This window comes from Brugia malayi, assembly GCF_000002995.4.
Source record: "Brugia malayi strain FR3 genome assembly, contig: Bm_v4_ChrX_scaffold_001, whole genome shotgun sequence".
In the NCBI taxonomy this organism is placed as follows: domain Eukaryota; kingdom Metazoa; phylum Nematoda; class Chromadorea; order Rhabditida; family Onchocercidae; genus Brugia; species Brugia malayi.
The window spans coordinates 3497953-3511896 of record NW_025062479.1 but is presented as its reverse complement, the minus strand read 5'-3'; the positions used below and the strand labels follow the sequence as shown (position 1 = coordinate 3511896).

The window sequence follows — 13944 nt, the reverse complement described above, 5'->3', positions numbered from 1 at the left end:
GCCACTTCCTATCCGCACGTTCATTCCCGCACCTTCACCAAATCGTTTCACCTGGTGGTATTTTGCGGCTGACTAAGCTTTTCAGTGAAATGTTTTGCAGATGGAGGGATTTTTGTTAAGCAGATCTAAGATTTGCGGGTTTAGTGGATGTAGATGTTATCGGATATGATAATCGGACATTATACGGCGACTTGAAGACAGAAAAGGACTACTTAACTGACAGAATTTAAGACTGTTCTAGCTTATTGATCACAGAAAGAGATACCATTGACAATAATAAGTTTAATGAGATAACATCAATCGTTTTGATAACAGGAACTACCTTGGTAACGTGCACGATGGTTGGACTTAATTTTAGGTGTAAAGTTTTGTGGGATACAAATGAATTATAGTCTGGATTCAGTTCGTCGTGCAGACTATCATTTAAGACAAGATGATCGAGAATGAGTCAGTATTTATCTGTCCACAGTCTTTCCCATATCTTATTATTTGAATTAATTTATTATACCATCTTACAAAGAAGTCAAGCAATACGAATTGTCGGTACTTGGAGTTCACGCAGTAGCCGATTTTCCGTTCTTGCTAAATTTGGGTTCCAGCAGATCGATCCATTGGATGCGGAGCATAGTCGTGGATTTGTTTACGGCAATGTATCATCAAAGATAGTTAATGGTGGTAATCCTTTTTTTTACATTTGCCCCATTTTGAAAGATTAAAATTCTTTCCAGATATTGGGTTTGTTTTACTATTTGACTTCATTATAGCACAAGGAGTGCTGCTGATTATACCGAGATCACTTGTCAATGGATTTATTAATAAAGCAGCGCCCAAACAGTCATGTGACACTTTGCTAAAGGTATTTGATGGGAAAATTTTGATATTTCCATGAACTTTATTGAACCACATGATGCTTAAGCATTTTGGTTTGCAATAGATTTCACACTTTTCGCTGTTTACTGTACATCCACAAAATTTTAAAAAGGTTCATCGAAATGTTTCTCACAATAAATAGTCTTACCATTTATTTCGACACGATTATAACTTGTTAGGGCATGCATTTTGTTAATGAGCTTTACATTTTTGCTCAGAATTACAATTTCGAAAAAGATTAAATGAAAAAACTTCATCTCTTCTCTACTTTTTTCAGAATATCAGTTCACTTGCATTTGAAACGAAATGCTTTCCAAAAGGTAAAGGCGATCTAATGAGGTGGATCCCATGTCCAATAGGAAAACTCTGTGTTGAGGAAGATATGCTTGGGAAGGTTCCAGTTTGCTGTTATGTGCTATTTAACTTTCTAACTGTTTTTTTTTTATTTACGTGGCGTCCAGTATGTTGGCATTATTGTCCAAAACTTTGTTTTGCAAATATTTTGTTTTGTTCATTATAATTTTTTGAAGAATAATTTAGATATGAATTTAGCTAAAGGTAAACTAAAGTTGACATTATCATGGTGGGTAAGGTATATAGCAACTTAGTTAAGTATCTGATAAGTAGCTGACGTCATAGACATTGCTCTTTAGGTAATAAATGGTTCTCAATTGACTCTCAGGATTGAGGAACCATCAACTCCTCAATATTGGTATGTGATAATGGCTGCCTGTTATTTGGATTCTTACTGTTTGTGGAAACCTTCAGTTAAAGAGATTACTGTACGTTATGATTTATGGCTCACAAATGGAAGCCCTCTTATGCGTTATTTGAATCCATTCGGTCATCAATTCAGTTTCGAAGAGCAAGTATGTTTTGCAATTTTCTTGCTCAAAATGAATAAAATTATATCACGGTTTGAAATTTCATATGATTTCTAGTTTCTTTTCTTTTTCTCAATATCATTTTCCAATTTTTTTCTTGTTAATTTGGTCATTTACAGAATTCCGCTGAGATATATATGCTTTTGTTTATACTATATATAGTAGTTGGGTTTTGTCAATGGCGTTCTGTGATATTATGCAACTCTGCATCTATTTTCCCGCGCCATCAGCTTCTTAATTGTATTATTGTACTGAAAGCATTTGGTCTAGCTTTGCACTGCATAAATGTCATCGCATTCTCTTTTGATGGCCAGGTAAACTTCAGGTTCATTTAAATACAAGAATTACAAGAAAAAAATGTGATTTCTCAAACAACATTTCTAACTTTAAGGACCTAGTAATGTTTTATTTTCAGGGAGTTTTCTTTGCTCGTTTTGTTGGTGAAATTGCTCGTTTGATGTCGACGTGCCTTCTTTGCTTACTGCTCATATTGCTCAGCTGTGGTTGGTCATTCGGCAACAACAGTGAAATTTTACTACATGCAAAAGTTGTCGTTGTTTGGGGACTTCTTACGTCTACTCACTTCCTGCTTTTTTTGATCAATTTTGTACGTTTTTGTCTTATTTTCGTTTCTAAAACGTTTGGATGTTTTTCATTCTAGACTAATTTCCTTCGCACTCCCTGCATCTAAATTGCTCGGAGAGTGATGAGCAGAAGGAATATATCTAAATCGTGGCCTTCAATTACCTAAATTTCACTTTTTTTACAAATGTTATTTATTGAAAAATATGCAGTTTTTCGTTGACGATGTACTACAAGATATCGATATTTTTAAATCTTGGCCAGGCTACGCAATGATTGTCATTCGTTTGTTACAAGCGCTGTGGTTCTTGGTAGAAGTTCGCCGCTTGATAAATGAGTTAGTTCTTGTTTAATAGTTTCACCGTAGCGGTTACGAATACCAGTATGGTTTTCATTAATCTAAATTTCAGGGAGAGTGATGAGCGGAAGGCAATCTTCTTGGCTCATTTCGGTGCTGGTTTTCTTGTATGGTTTGTTTATATTATGGGCCTTGGAATTATTGCTTCTTTTGTCTCTGCTCTGTGGAGATTTAAAATGATCCTTGGTAAGCTGCTATTTGTTCTGCCTCTATTACCTAAGCTTCATTTTAATTTCTTTACAGTCATCAAGTCTTTGTAAACTACAATTACTTCAGTGTTGTTATCTCTATCTCTACTTTCAGTCATAACTACAGCGGCAAATTTTGCAGCAATCGCTTGCCTGGTACATTTGTTTTGGCCTACTAGTTCGAATCGACATTATTTTCTGGCTGATATCACGTAATCCTTTTCTTCAGCATTTTTCATATTTCATATCAAAATTCGTTAGATCTCAATAATAATAATAACAACTTGTGGAGCAAGAGTTAGTTATAATTGATGCATTTTTTAGCAACTTGAATCATATTTAGGTCACACAGGCGATTTGTTTTGGCCAATGATAATGAAGGCGAGGATTTTGAGAATCTGATGATTAGTGATAGTGCTGATACGGATAGTCTTGTAAGTGGCATATTGGAAAATATTTGAGTCCATTCCTAGGATGACGAATTGTTAACATTTAATTTTCTTGTTCACTGTCTTATTTTTGGCACTGTTGAGAGGTTTGAATATGTGTCTTGGGAGTACGGGATTATTTTGTTGACCTAGAACAAATTTACTGCAATACCTCTTTGCTCTATTATTGTCTTTATAATATTTGTCTTTGCTACTGGTACTCATGTTTTGATACGCTTTGTGGAGAAATTATTCCGTGGCTCTTTTTCACCAAAAGTAGATTATTTCATTAGGCTGCCTTCGCTAGTGGATTGGCGGGTAAAGGGCGGTACGGATTTGTTTAATTCCTTTTTTTGATAATTTTGTTTGTTTTGAAAATTTTGCCGTCATTTCTTGTGATATGTTTTCTTTCCCAACATATTTTTGGTCTTACATTTCATATGTTTTTCACTAAGTTAGTTACAGTAAACTCTGAATAACAAATTGCTAATTGATTAGCAATACAATTTTAAACATTATTATCATACGACAATATTACAACAAAGAATTTCGTGAAGTTAAATTATGAGGAGGATAGTTAATTATGTAGATTACCGGGTCATCAAAGAGATATGAATGAAATCAGTGGAATTATTTTAAAACAATGTCAATCGACAGTGAATTTTGTATCAATAAATGAGAAATATTCGTTTATTCATTATCGGTCTCGACAATGTTGAGCATTACGGCATTTCGTGCCCAGTAATACTATAGTTCTATGGGACAAATGGGAAGTAGTCAAGAATTACTTACATGAGAGGTCTGGGTTTTCAGTACTTAAAATCATGGGACAAACATTATTGTGAGTTTTAAACCACATTTATTTAATAAGGAATGAAACGGTCACGTTATGGATGACTGCAACTTTAGCTGTAAAATTGCTATTACAATGAGATGACATAACTACAAAAAGAATTATAATAAGAAACTACTAATCTCTCCATGCAAATCAAAGGAATTGGAGTAAAAAAACAGTTTAAAGCAGGAACAATAAGTAGATTTGAGACTTAAAGAATTAATGCCAAAATACTAAAATTGGCATAAATTTGGAGAGCGACCATTTCAATACTATACCAACCAAAAAAGGAAAGGTTAAATTACCAAATAGAATAATTAGCTAGACAAAAGTAGAGTTCGAGGAAACTACTAAACTAAAGAAGAATTAACGTGACTTACGATGCACCGGAAACCGTATCAACATTAAGATGAAATTTAAATTAATTGAATCTACTTTCCATCCATTATCTCTTAAGTACTTCAAATCTGAAATAGATTAAATCCCATTGAATTGATAGAAATCCTTCTGATGAAAGAAGGAGAACAAGAAATAACTATTGAGAGGGAATTCTTTACATTATACTTCCATACCATTTCTCTCTGCCTTTAGATGATTGATTCGGATCCGGCTGGATAGTAGTGAAAATTTCTTTTCGCTTTTGTTTTGTAATGAAACGAATTGTTCGGTGGTCTTCCCTTCATTCTTTCTTTGAATACACACAGATTAGTGATCAAAGAAATATTTATTATTTCGATGTTTACAGTACAGTTTTCGAGAATATTAAGACTTCAGTTGATTCAAAGGATGAATTTCTCTGCAGTTCCAGGAACTGCAGAGAAAAAACTTGATGTAAGCATTCAGAGTCGAGATAATAGAAAAAGTACTATTATGATTGTTGTCCTAAAAATTCTTATCTAACGAGATTATTTACAGTTGCAATTAAGTTTCATTATCAAATAGAATGATTTCTAAGATACCAGAAATCAAATTGGAGGATGTTTACAATGTTCTAAATAATATAGATTAGTGCCATAATTGGGTGGAAGAATCACAAAAGCATTAAAAATAAATGTAATTATAAGATATGAACAACTTATTACCTTATTACTTTAACAAGTTCGATTATACAAAAACATTTTGATCAATCCATCATATTTTGAGAATCATTTCGATCTTTCTATTTTCAACAGGATAGATTGAAATTGAAATTGTTAAATAACATTATCATTTGGCAGGTCTACTTCATTTTAAAGTTTGATAAAGTATCAATCTAATTTATTTCGAAAAGTACTGAATATTGTTTTAAATGCATCGCTGGAGGGATATTTTCGGGTTTCAAAACTCCCACCTCCCATTTCGCTTTTGTAATTTCGCATTCTGCTTCAAAAACTAAAGAAGATAAGGAAAGAAACAATTTGCTTGTAGCTTTAGTCAATCCATTTTTTACTTTTGGGATAGCAAGCTAAGACTTGAAGTCATTCGCAAGCTTCACTCAGTAAGCATTCTTCACATTCCAAATCATATGTGTAAGAAATTCCAGAAAAAAAAAAAGGGATACGGACGAAAATATTTCCTCTTATAAACAATAACTGAAGTAATAAGACTCAAAAAACTGTTTGGGATAGAACTACCAAGCGATTGAGTCAGAATCAGAACTATTTAATAAACCAATGCGTCAAACCGCCAGTCTACCTGCACGTCTAATGTAGATGTCATCCCGAATGAAAATCACGATCACTATTGCTCGAAAATTTATTGCTTAGTCTCACTGGTCTGACCTTGTCCTAGATTAAGAGTGAACTGGTGAAATATTAGAACAGGAAGCAATTAAGCATTTCTAAATGAGCGAAAAGAAAAGATAGGCGTCGGTCGATCTAGCCATTTCATTATCCCTGCATTATCTTTGCAACGAAAGTAGAAAATTACAACTTTTCAAGTGCTATTCAGCTTCATTCAAATTAATCACATTTGCAACTTGGTATTTGTATGTGACAAATATAGACTCAAGTATTTCCATTAGATCTGTGTAAGGTTCTCGGTGCTTTGACCTATCTCTTGGAAGACTATTTAATATATTAAGGCATGATTCTGGTATATTTAAAAGTATGGAACACTTTTATGCTGTTAACATTATTGAACTATCTACCATTTTGCATCGAAATTAAGACTTAGTTTTGTGGAAACAAAAACTTAAAGTTGTTAATATGTTTAATATCAATAAATGTCATATCTCAACCCATATTACAAAACATATATTGATGTTTTTTCCCAAAACAAAACTTTTTTGAAGGAAAAGATGTTGATAAATATTCTTATTCAAACAAACAAAAGTTAAATTAATAATCAGCAGTTAAATCACCAACGATTAGCATTGTCACAACAAATTGTTTGATATGAAATGGAATGTAACGCACACACATTTCACTAAATAGTAACACTTCTCTTCACTAATAAATAATAGCGCAGTTAGTGACAAATATAATCGGATTATTTATCTTCTCTTTCTGAATTCTAGAAGTTTTTCACTTACCGAGAGAATTTTATATTTTTATATCGTGAAAGCTTTTATTTGAAAGCTCATAACCAATAGGCATGAAATGAAATTACTAAGCCTGGTTAGCTATTTTTTTGGAAAAACAGTTTGTTTTATTGGAATAGAAAGCAAAAATTAACCTTACAATGTGTTAACTGGTAATTTAGTAATTTTTTTCTGAAACGCTTCAACACACTTTTCCTTTCTACCATTTATGTGAATATTGACTAAAAAACAACGGATGTCCACAGAACTGTGGCAAGCACTGGTTTTGGCTCCATGATACTGGATTTATAAGCGGACTGAATCCTATTATGTTGTTTGTCAATAGATTCATACTACCAGCTACCTGATTTGATATATTAATCTGAAAAGTGCTATCACTTGTTATGTGGTATTTCTTTATTGAAATGATATTGGCTGAAATGATATTTTAAATGACGACAAATTAAGAAATATATTCTGAATAATCTCATCATTAAAGATTGTTTTTTTTTAGTTGGTGTATGTCTAATGATATTTACGTCTTGTTCAATCTCTGCTTCTTCCGACACACCAGTTTACATTAATGGAGAACTTTGAAGAACAAGTGCAAAGTATCAAATCCTAAAAAGTCATCGATAAAATGTATATAGTTAGAAAAATTATTGTCAAAATGTAATTACATTATCCATAGTTGTTCGGCTCCAACTGCATCTTATTTTCTGACCGTTTATCACTTTTCCGTTCATTGACATGATAGCTCGAGCAGCAGCATCCTTATTCAAATATCGTACGAATGCATATCCCTGCTGTTTGAATAGTCGTACCTCGATCACAGTAGCAATTGCAGAAAACGACTGCATAAGTTCCTCATCTGCATTTATCCACAGATCACATAAGAGATTTTTATAACCTCCCAATTATCAAAACTGATATATGTGTAAACCTAAATCTTCCGACAGTATATTTTTTGACTAATGACACTCTTCTCCACATTATTGCACCTTAATGTTTGTATTTTGATCTATGACGTTCTATTAAAGTATTCATCTTTAAAAATAAATAGAAGAAACAGATTCCCTCTCTTATCCTTAATCTAGGTTTCCAGGGATTTAATATTTTTTTCATGGTGAAGTAAGTATTCCGGATTCTTCGTAAATCCATGATCGGTCACACAAGAGTTTGGAGATTTAGTAAAAAGTTCCCACAATCTTCCATAAAATTTCCGAAATGCGTATTATAAGATATACCAGTGAATTGGTGATTTTCAAAATTCAATTTTTGATCTCTTTTTGATCAAGTTATGACCGATAAGGGGCAAGTTTGAAATGAACGAGGAAAAATTAATAGATGAGAAATTTTTTTGCAAAATAGTGATTTATTTCAAAAATTTTCCTCTGTGTGATCATATAAATTGTAAATTTTTGAGTAGAGTGGGATTTCCTTGCCATTAATCATTAATTTCAATATTGCTACCAGACAATATGACGCATAAAACTTAGTCTAAACAATCTGTAACACATTGCAAGATATCCAGTGATGGAAAGTTTACCCGTAGTAATAGGTGAAATGCCTCCTACATAAACGGATGTATTAGCAGCATGGGTTGCATTGAATATATTGTCGTATGTAACATTTTCCTCGCCTCCATCAAATTTGCGTACCGCCCAGTTTGTACGTATTTGCCGTCGTCCGATCATCTGTCCGTTCATTTCTTCGATAGCTTTTTGCGCATTCTAAAATTTTAGCATTTTTTGGAATGAAGCAATAAATGACTGAAAGGACCTCTTGGTATGCCAACAATTCTATGCGATTGAAAAAGAATGAAAGAATTGACTGGAGGTGAAAGGTTTCATCATTTCCAGGTTGTTCCCGCAAATGTACATATATCGATCATTTACAATCAAGAGAATGGTAAGCCATCTATCATAAAATGTGGAAGAGAAAAGGATGGAAGACCAATTTCGTAAGTTTCTGGAGTAATAATAAAAAAGGCCTTGAATTAACATAGAAGATCCAAAAGATGGACGGACTTACCTCCTTAACAGGGAATGATACGAAGCCGTAACCTTTAGATTTCAGTGTCTGAGGGTCTCTTATTACTTTGGCTTCACTGAAACATGACAGACTCTTGAAATGTGCACTCAATGCCAGAAGACACTTTACAGAGTTGTATAATAAAGAATCCGGAATATTTAATAGCTACCGAAAACTTTATGCAATGGAACTATGACGATGTATGAGCACAATAATGCAAAGAGAACTTAAATGTTCAGAAAATTTTGCAATCAACGCTAGTGAACGTTGGTAAAAGTAAAAGCTCACGGCAAGAGTGTAAAGAGGTAAATTGTAAGAGGGTCTGAAAACTGACGAGATTTCTCCAAAGCTTTCAAAGGCTGCTTTCAAAGTACAGTTGTTTACTTCAGTCGAAAGGTCACCGACAAATACATGGTAATTCTCTGGAATAAATCAAAACTGAACTGATTTTGCTTGATTGTTCATCAACTTTCCTTGTCTTTATTATCAAATACAATTTTAAACATACTGCTCGTGTCCACTTTTGGTGAATGACTTCTTGGACGCACATTTGCTCTCGTTTCCTGCAAATATATCACTGATAATGCGTTCGCAATTTTATTATTTACAGCTACTTTTCTACGATATCCAGTTTGCACACCTCATTGCAGTGTAGTAGTAGTAACACCTGACTCTGCTACCTATTAGATGGTACAATGACGCGATTCGAATCGTTAAATACCTAGTGAGTCGTAACATTGGATATACGAGACCTAATGATTCACACCGTAAGTCTGTTCTTAATATTTATAACTAAAGGATTAAATGATCTTCATGAAATGTCTCTGAAAATAACAAAATTTTTGCTAAACTAAGCCAATAAGTTGTCGTGAGAAGTTTTTGAACATACGATGATAGATCGTTGGTATGGATTGCAATATAAAGCGCCTGTGGGAGAACTTGAAGATGACTGAGGGAGGAGAAATATTGGGACACCTTCAAATACATTTGCAGTAACTGGTGAAAGCATTGGTATTGGATGATTGTACTGATTGGTTAAATTTATGTGCTGTTGCAGCAGCTGACATCCAGAATTAAACATCATCACCGAAGTAGAACAGATAATTTGATGAACCGGTCAGAGAGGTTGATATCGTTGCTGAAGCAGCGCGAGATAAATTCAACTGCTGAGCCGTTAATGCCGAAATCTATCTGTGACAATGTCGTCGTCGTCGTCGTCTCTTTTTTGCCAACTGAGTGATAAATATTGAACCTAGGGTCTTCTGATATCAAAAGCGATTGCTGCGAAAATGAAGATGCAATGCTACAATCATTTGTTGGATATGAAGGTTCAGATTTACTATTTGCTCCAAAATCCTTTTTTAGGTTCTTTCTGAAAAATATATTCTAGAAATTTTTAGATGAAATACTTTCACATATTCAATAATCAGTTTGAATATTTTCTCTCTAATTGATAGTTCGGCAACAGCGATGTTTTTGAAATTTATTAAATAAAGAAAAAAAGTCCACAAACAATTCTTGTCTTGAATCAAACGAAACTATCCTTTTTTTTACTGAAGAAATTGTATTAAGTGGAATGAAATTTCAAGTTTCCAACAGTGCAAAAAGAAAATAAATCGAACAAGATATATATCATTGAAGAGACTCTGAAGTCAATGGTCACATTCCCATTTATGAAATGTTGTTTATTCATAGCCAATCAACATTCTTGAATGTTAGAAGTGATCTAACAAATTTCAATAATTTAATGTGCAAAAGAATACGGAAAAGAAGTAGAAAAGTGATGAGGAATGCAGTAGAGGCGATCAAATTAGTTATGCTGATAACGGTGATACTAACTGAAATAAGCGATATGTGAGGAATATCACCACAACAATCGTTTTTAAACATCGAATGTTGATAAAATTTTAAACAACATTTATTGTTTGTATGAAGATAATTCATTCACATTCAACTATGATTATAAAACTATAGCCACTTGATTATAACAATTAGGACTTAACAAAGTTTTAAAATAATAATTACCTAATGGCAAAAACTGATTCAAAAAGAAAAAAAAAAGTGTTACTTCCCAAAATTAGTAATAAATATCATCAGTGAACTTCACATTAGCAAGATGTGGAACTATCCTGTAATCCAAACAGATGGATTACATGTTGTTTAAGAACATAGAAAATCAGTGGTCCCTCTAAGCGGATGATGGGCGAGAAAGACCAAGCATAGTGCCTAATTTTTCAGGAAAAAATATATTTTAACATTGTCTGTCGATGATATATACGAGAAGCACAAATTATGTGAAGATATCCAATCTCAGATTCGATAACACTTTATAAGCGCAGTAATTTAACATTAGTTATAAATTAGCATTTCGCTATATCATTGAGGAAATTTTTGCCAAATGAAAGAAAGTATTAAGAACATGAACAATTCACTAATTATCTGATCGTTTCAGTGAGTTCAATATAGTTTTTAAAGATAATGGCTTAGAGGGGAAAGGAGAAATGGAAAAATTCTAGCAATGAAAGAAAACTAAGTTAAAGTAAGGTTGATAATGGCGAAAAGTATCTAACTTGAAAATTTTTACTCTTCCTCCGGAATTACAAATCCATTTCTTGAATTTACATCACTAATGTGAACATTTCCACTCCCACGTTTCATCTGACCCTGTGCAACAGATCTTCACTATCAAACACATTTTACTTAAAGTGCTAATGACGCGTTATGAGCACATTTTTCATTCCTGTTTCACCATCTCATAAGCTAAACACAATTGATAGCTAACTTATCGTAAAAAGCAACAGATTAAGTAATCCATACAGTCGGTGATTTATGTAATTATGACTATTTTAATCTCTGTCAAATGACGTTTTTCACACGTACAAATGGTTCACAATGATATATTATATAAGTGGAGTAAATACAAACTTGAAGTTCTATGTTTCTCTCACCTGTTTCTGTACTAGATGAGTAGAAAGTGACATAAATATAGACTAAGTATTTTAATTTTTAAGTGTTAATTGCGTTTGCTTAACTCTGACCTACTTTGACTTTTTTGACGATATAATAGCGAAGACGTCCCGAGAAAAACAAATGAAGTGTTGAAGAAGAGTATAACCATAATCCACAATAAAAGAATATTTAGCTACAGTGAGCTTCTTGGCTTACAAGTTCAGTATGAATGTTTAAGCGCGAAATACTACACATTACAACATATAATGTCACATGAAATCGCTTATGTATGCATCGAAGTGTACACAAATACATACATGGAAGTAGGTGGATGGAAAGAAAAGCAACGAATCAATTCAATGCAATTTACTTATAACTGCAGTAAATCTGGATCAATTGATCAACCGCTAAAAAAGAAATAAAGTTCATAGAAAGCTTTGATAATCTTTTCATTCCTCTCCTCTGCTATCCTTCTTAATCATTGCGTATGTTATCACATTCAAGTGAACTGTTATCACGTATACTATCTTTTATTTGGATTCGTTCCGCACTGAATTAGTTCAAAACAGCCATCCTCTGAGTATCATTGAATCAACGCTAGTGTAACTATTGACTCACCACCGATTTTTTAATAAACACTATTTCAACTTTTTGATTCACTCTCCATTAGCAACTCGCATACTTAGAGAAACCACCAGCCTCAGTTTGGTACCAACTTATCGATTCAACTAATTAAAAAAATTGTCCGCACAATTAAGTAGCTCGCAATTTGTATGATAGAAGCAATGTAACAGTGTTTGTTAGGTATTCACAAATAAGGTTCTTACGTTGGATTTCTGTATCATACACATTTTTGATTACTGCCCACAGAAATGAAATAATTTCCATCCCATAAGAACAAATAAGAACGTCGACTAATAATGAAAAATATTATGAAAAAGGAAAAAGTAATATTCAAACGTTAGAATTAATGATGGTCTAAAGTCATCTAGAAATATTGAAATCTTCATGAGATCGCAATTAAGGTTGGAAAACGATTGACATTAGAAATAAACACAATTTATTTAAATCTCAAACCTACATACAATTAAACTTTCGAAGGAAATGCGGCTAAAAATGGAATAAGAAGTAGTAATGACCGCTGAAATTTATATCAAATGAAGAGGAAGAGTAATATCGAGAACAAAAATGAAGGAACATGTAGGAGTGGGTAAAACAGACATCGGGACGGTTCGAAACTTTAAATCAGGGCAATATCTATTGTCATTTATTTTCAAAGCCAATTAGAATTTCCATTGCCGACCAAGTAACCAACAGTCATTTGGCTGAGCAATCTGCCCATTTCATGCTCTCTATCTCACCATACAGCAGCTATTCATAACAACAACTCTCGTCTGCCATTCTTTTATCTCTCCTCCTGTTATCATTACCATCACTATCGTTTCTTATCTCAAATTCATCACTACCATTCATTATCCAACACTATTAATGATAGGATCATCATCACTTACATTTGTTACACACACACATATACACACACATCAGCCTGCTCCTCTTTACATTACTGAATGAAGCAATGATATAGCACATTAGTTTGCACATTTCGTCTTATAACAGTGACCTTCCAACATTGCACTTTTACAATGAGTGTAAGTTTCTGATTAACGCATTGAATAGTAAATGACAATCCAAAGAAATTAAATCCTTAACTGCAAATGGACACTGAAAATGATGGAAAGATGACTTACAGTTCGCGGTGGATATATTTGGGAAAGAGAAAATAGCGAGTACTGACTGAACGCATCTACTGATTTCCAAACTTATAATGCAAAAAAAAAAAAAACTCGAATCATGCAATGTGTGCACAGCTTTCACATTCCCTGCTAGCCATGATTCTATTCCATACTAAGTCTTCCATCGAACCCTATGAAGACCAACCATTGCTCGTACTGTCACCTTCACAAAAAGTGGAACAGTCGAAACCATACCACCTATCACTGCAACCCGGCTTTCACCCGATAGTTTGTCAGTAAAAAACAGAGAACAGAAGGTTTTTCAGCATTCGATGGAAATCAACAAAATAAGACACAATCTTCTTTATTTCATCCACTCCCATACTAGACTGCTACATTTGCCCGTCTCAATAATTGTTTACCATAAACTTTAATGTCCACAGCTCTACCTGGTCTTATCTACCTCAATTTAGACAATCTCTTCAAAAGGTGAAATAAATGAAAAAGCAAAAGAAAAATCACCAAACTTTATTCACTTTGGTAAAATCACAGTCCTGAATCAACAATGCAGACGAAATCTCGG

The 13944-nt window shown here is 33.3% G+C and overlaps 2 protein-coding genes across 3 annotated transcripts; one reads left to right on the top strand and one right to left on the bottom strand.

The window, feature by feature from the left end:
• Window positions 1-443: 443 nt before the first annotated feature.
• Bm5554 (Uncharacterized protein) lies at window positions 444-3343 on the top strand (the record flags this gene model as incomplete). The annotated part of the gene is made up of 10 exons (XM_001899541.1): window positions 444-675; window positions 765-856; window positions 1148-1264; window positions 1524-1739; window positions 1874-2068; window positions 2170-2361; window positions 2549-2673; window positions 2747-2880; window positions 2998-3094; window positions 3226-3343. 10 exons carry the CDS (start codon window positions 444-446, stop codon window positions 3341-3343), a joined length of 1518 nt encoding a protein of 505 aa, XP_001899576.1.
• A 3522-nt stretch (window positions 3344-6865) lies between these two features.
• Window positions 6866-9760, bottom strand: Bma-tiar-3 (Uncharacterized protein; the record flags this gene model as incomplete). 2 transcript variants are annotated; one of them, XM_043073475.1, is made up of 7 exons in its annotated part: window positions 6866-7027; window positions 7326-7516; window positions 8195-8378; window positions 8680-8755; window positions 9014-9101; window positions 9188-9242; window positions 9569-9760. In XM_043073475.1, 7 exons carry the CDS (start codon window positions 9758-9760, stop codon window positions 6866-6868), a joined length of 948 nt encoding a protein of 315 aa, XP_042929409.1. The 2 variants fall into 2 exon arrangements, with proteins under 2 accessions (XP_042929409.1, XP_042929410.1); XM_043073476.1 differs by lacking the exons at window positions 8680-8755; window positions 9014-9101; window positions 9188-9242; window positions 9569-9760 and having other exon boundaries at window positions 8195-8354.
• Between the last annotated feature and the right edge of the window lie 4184 nt (window positions 9761-13944).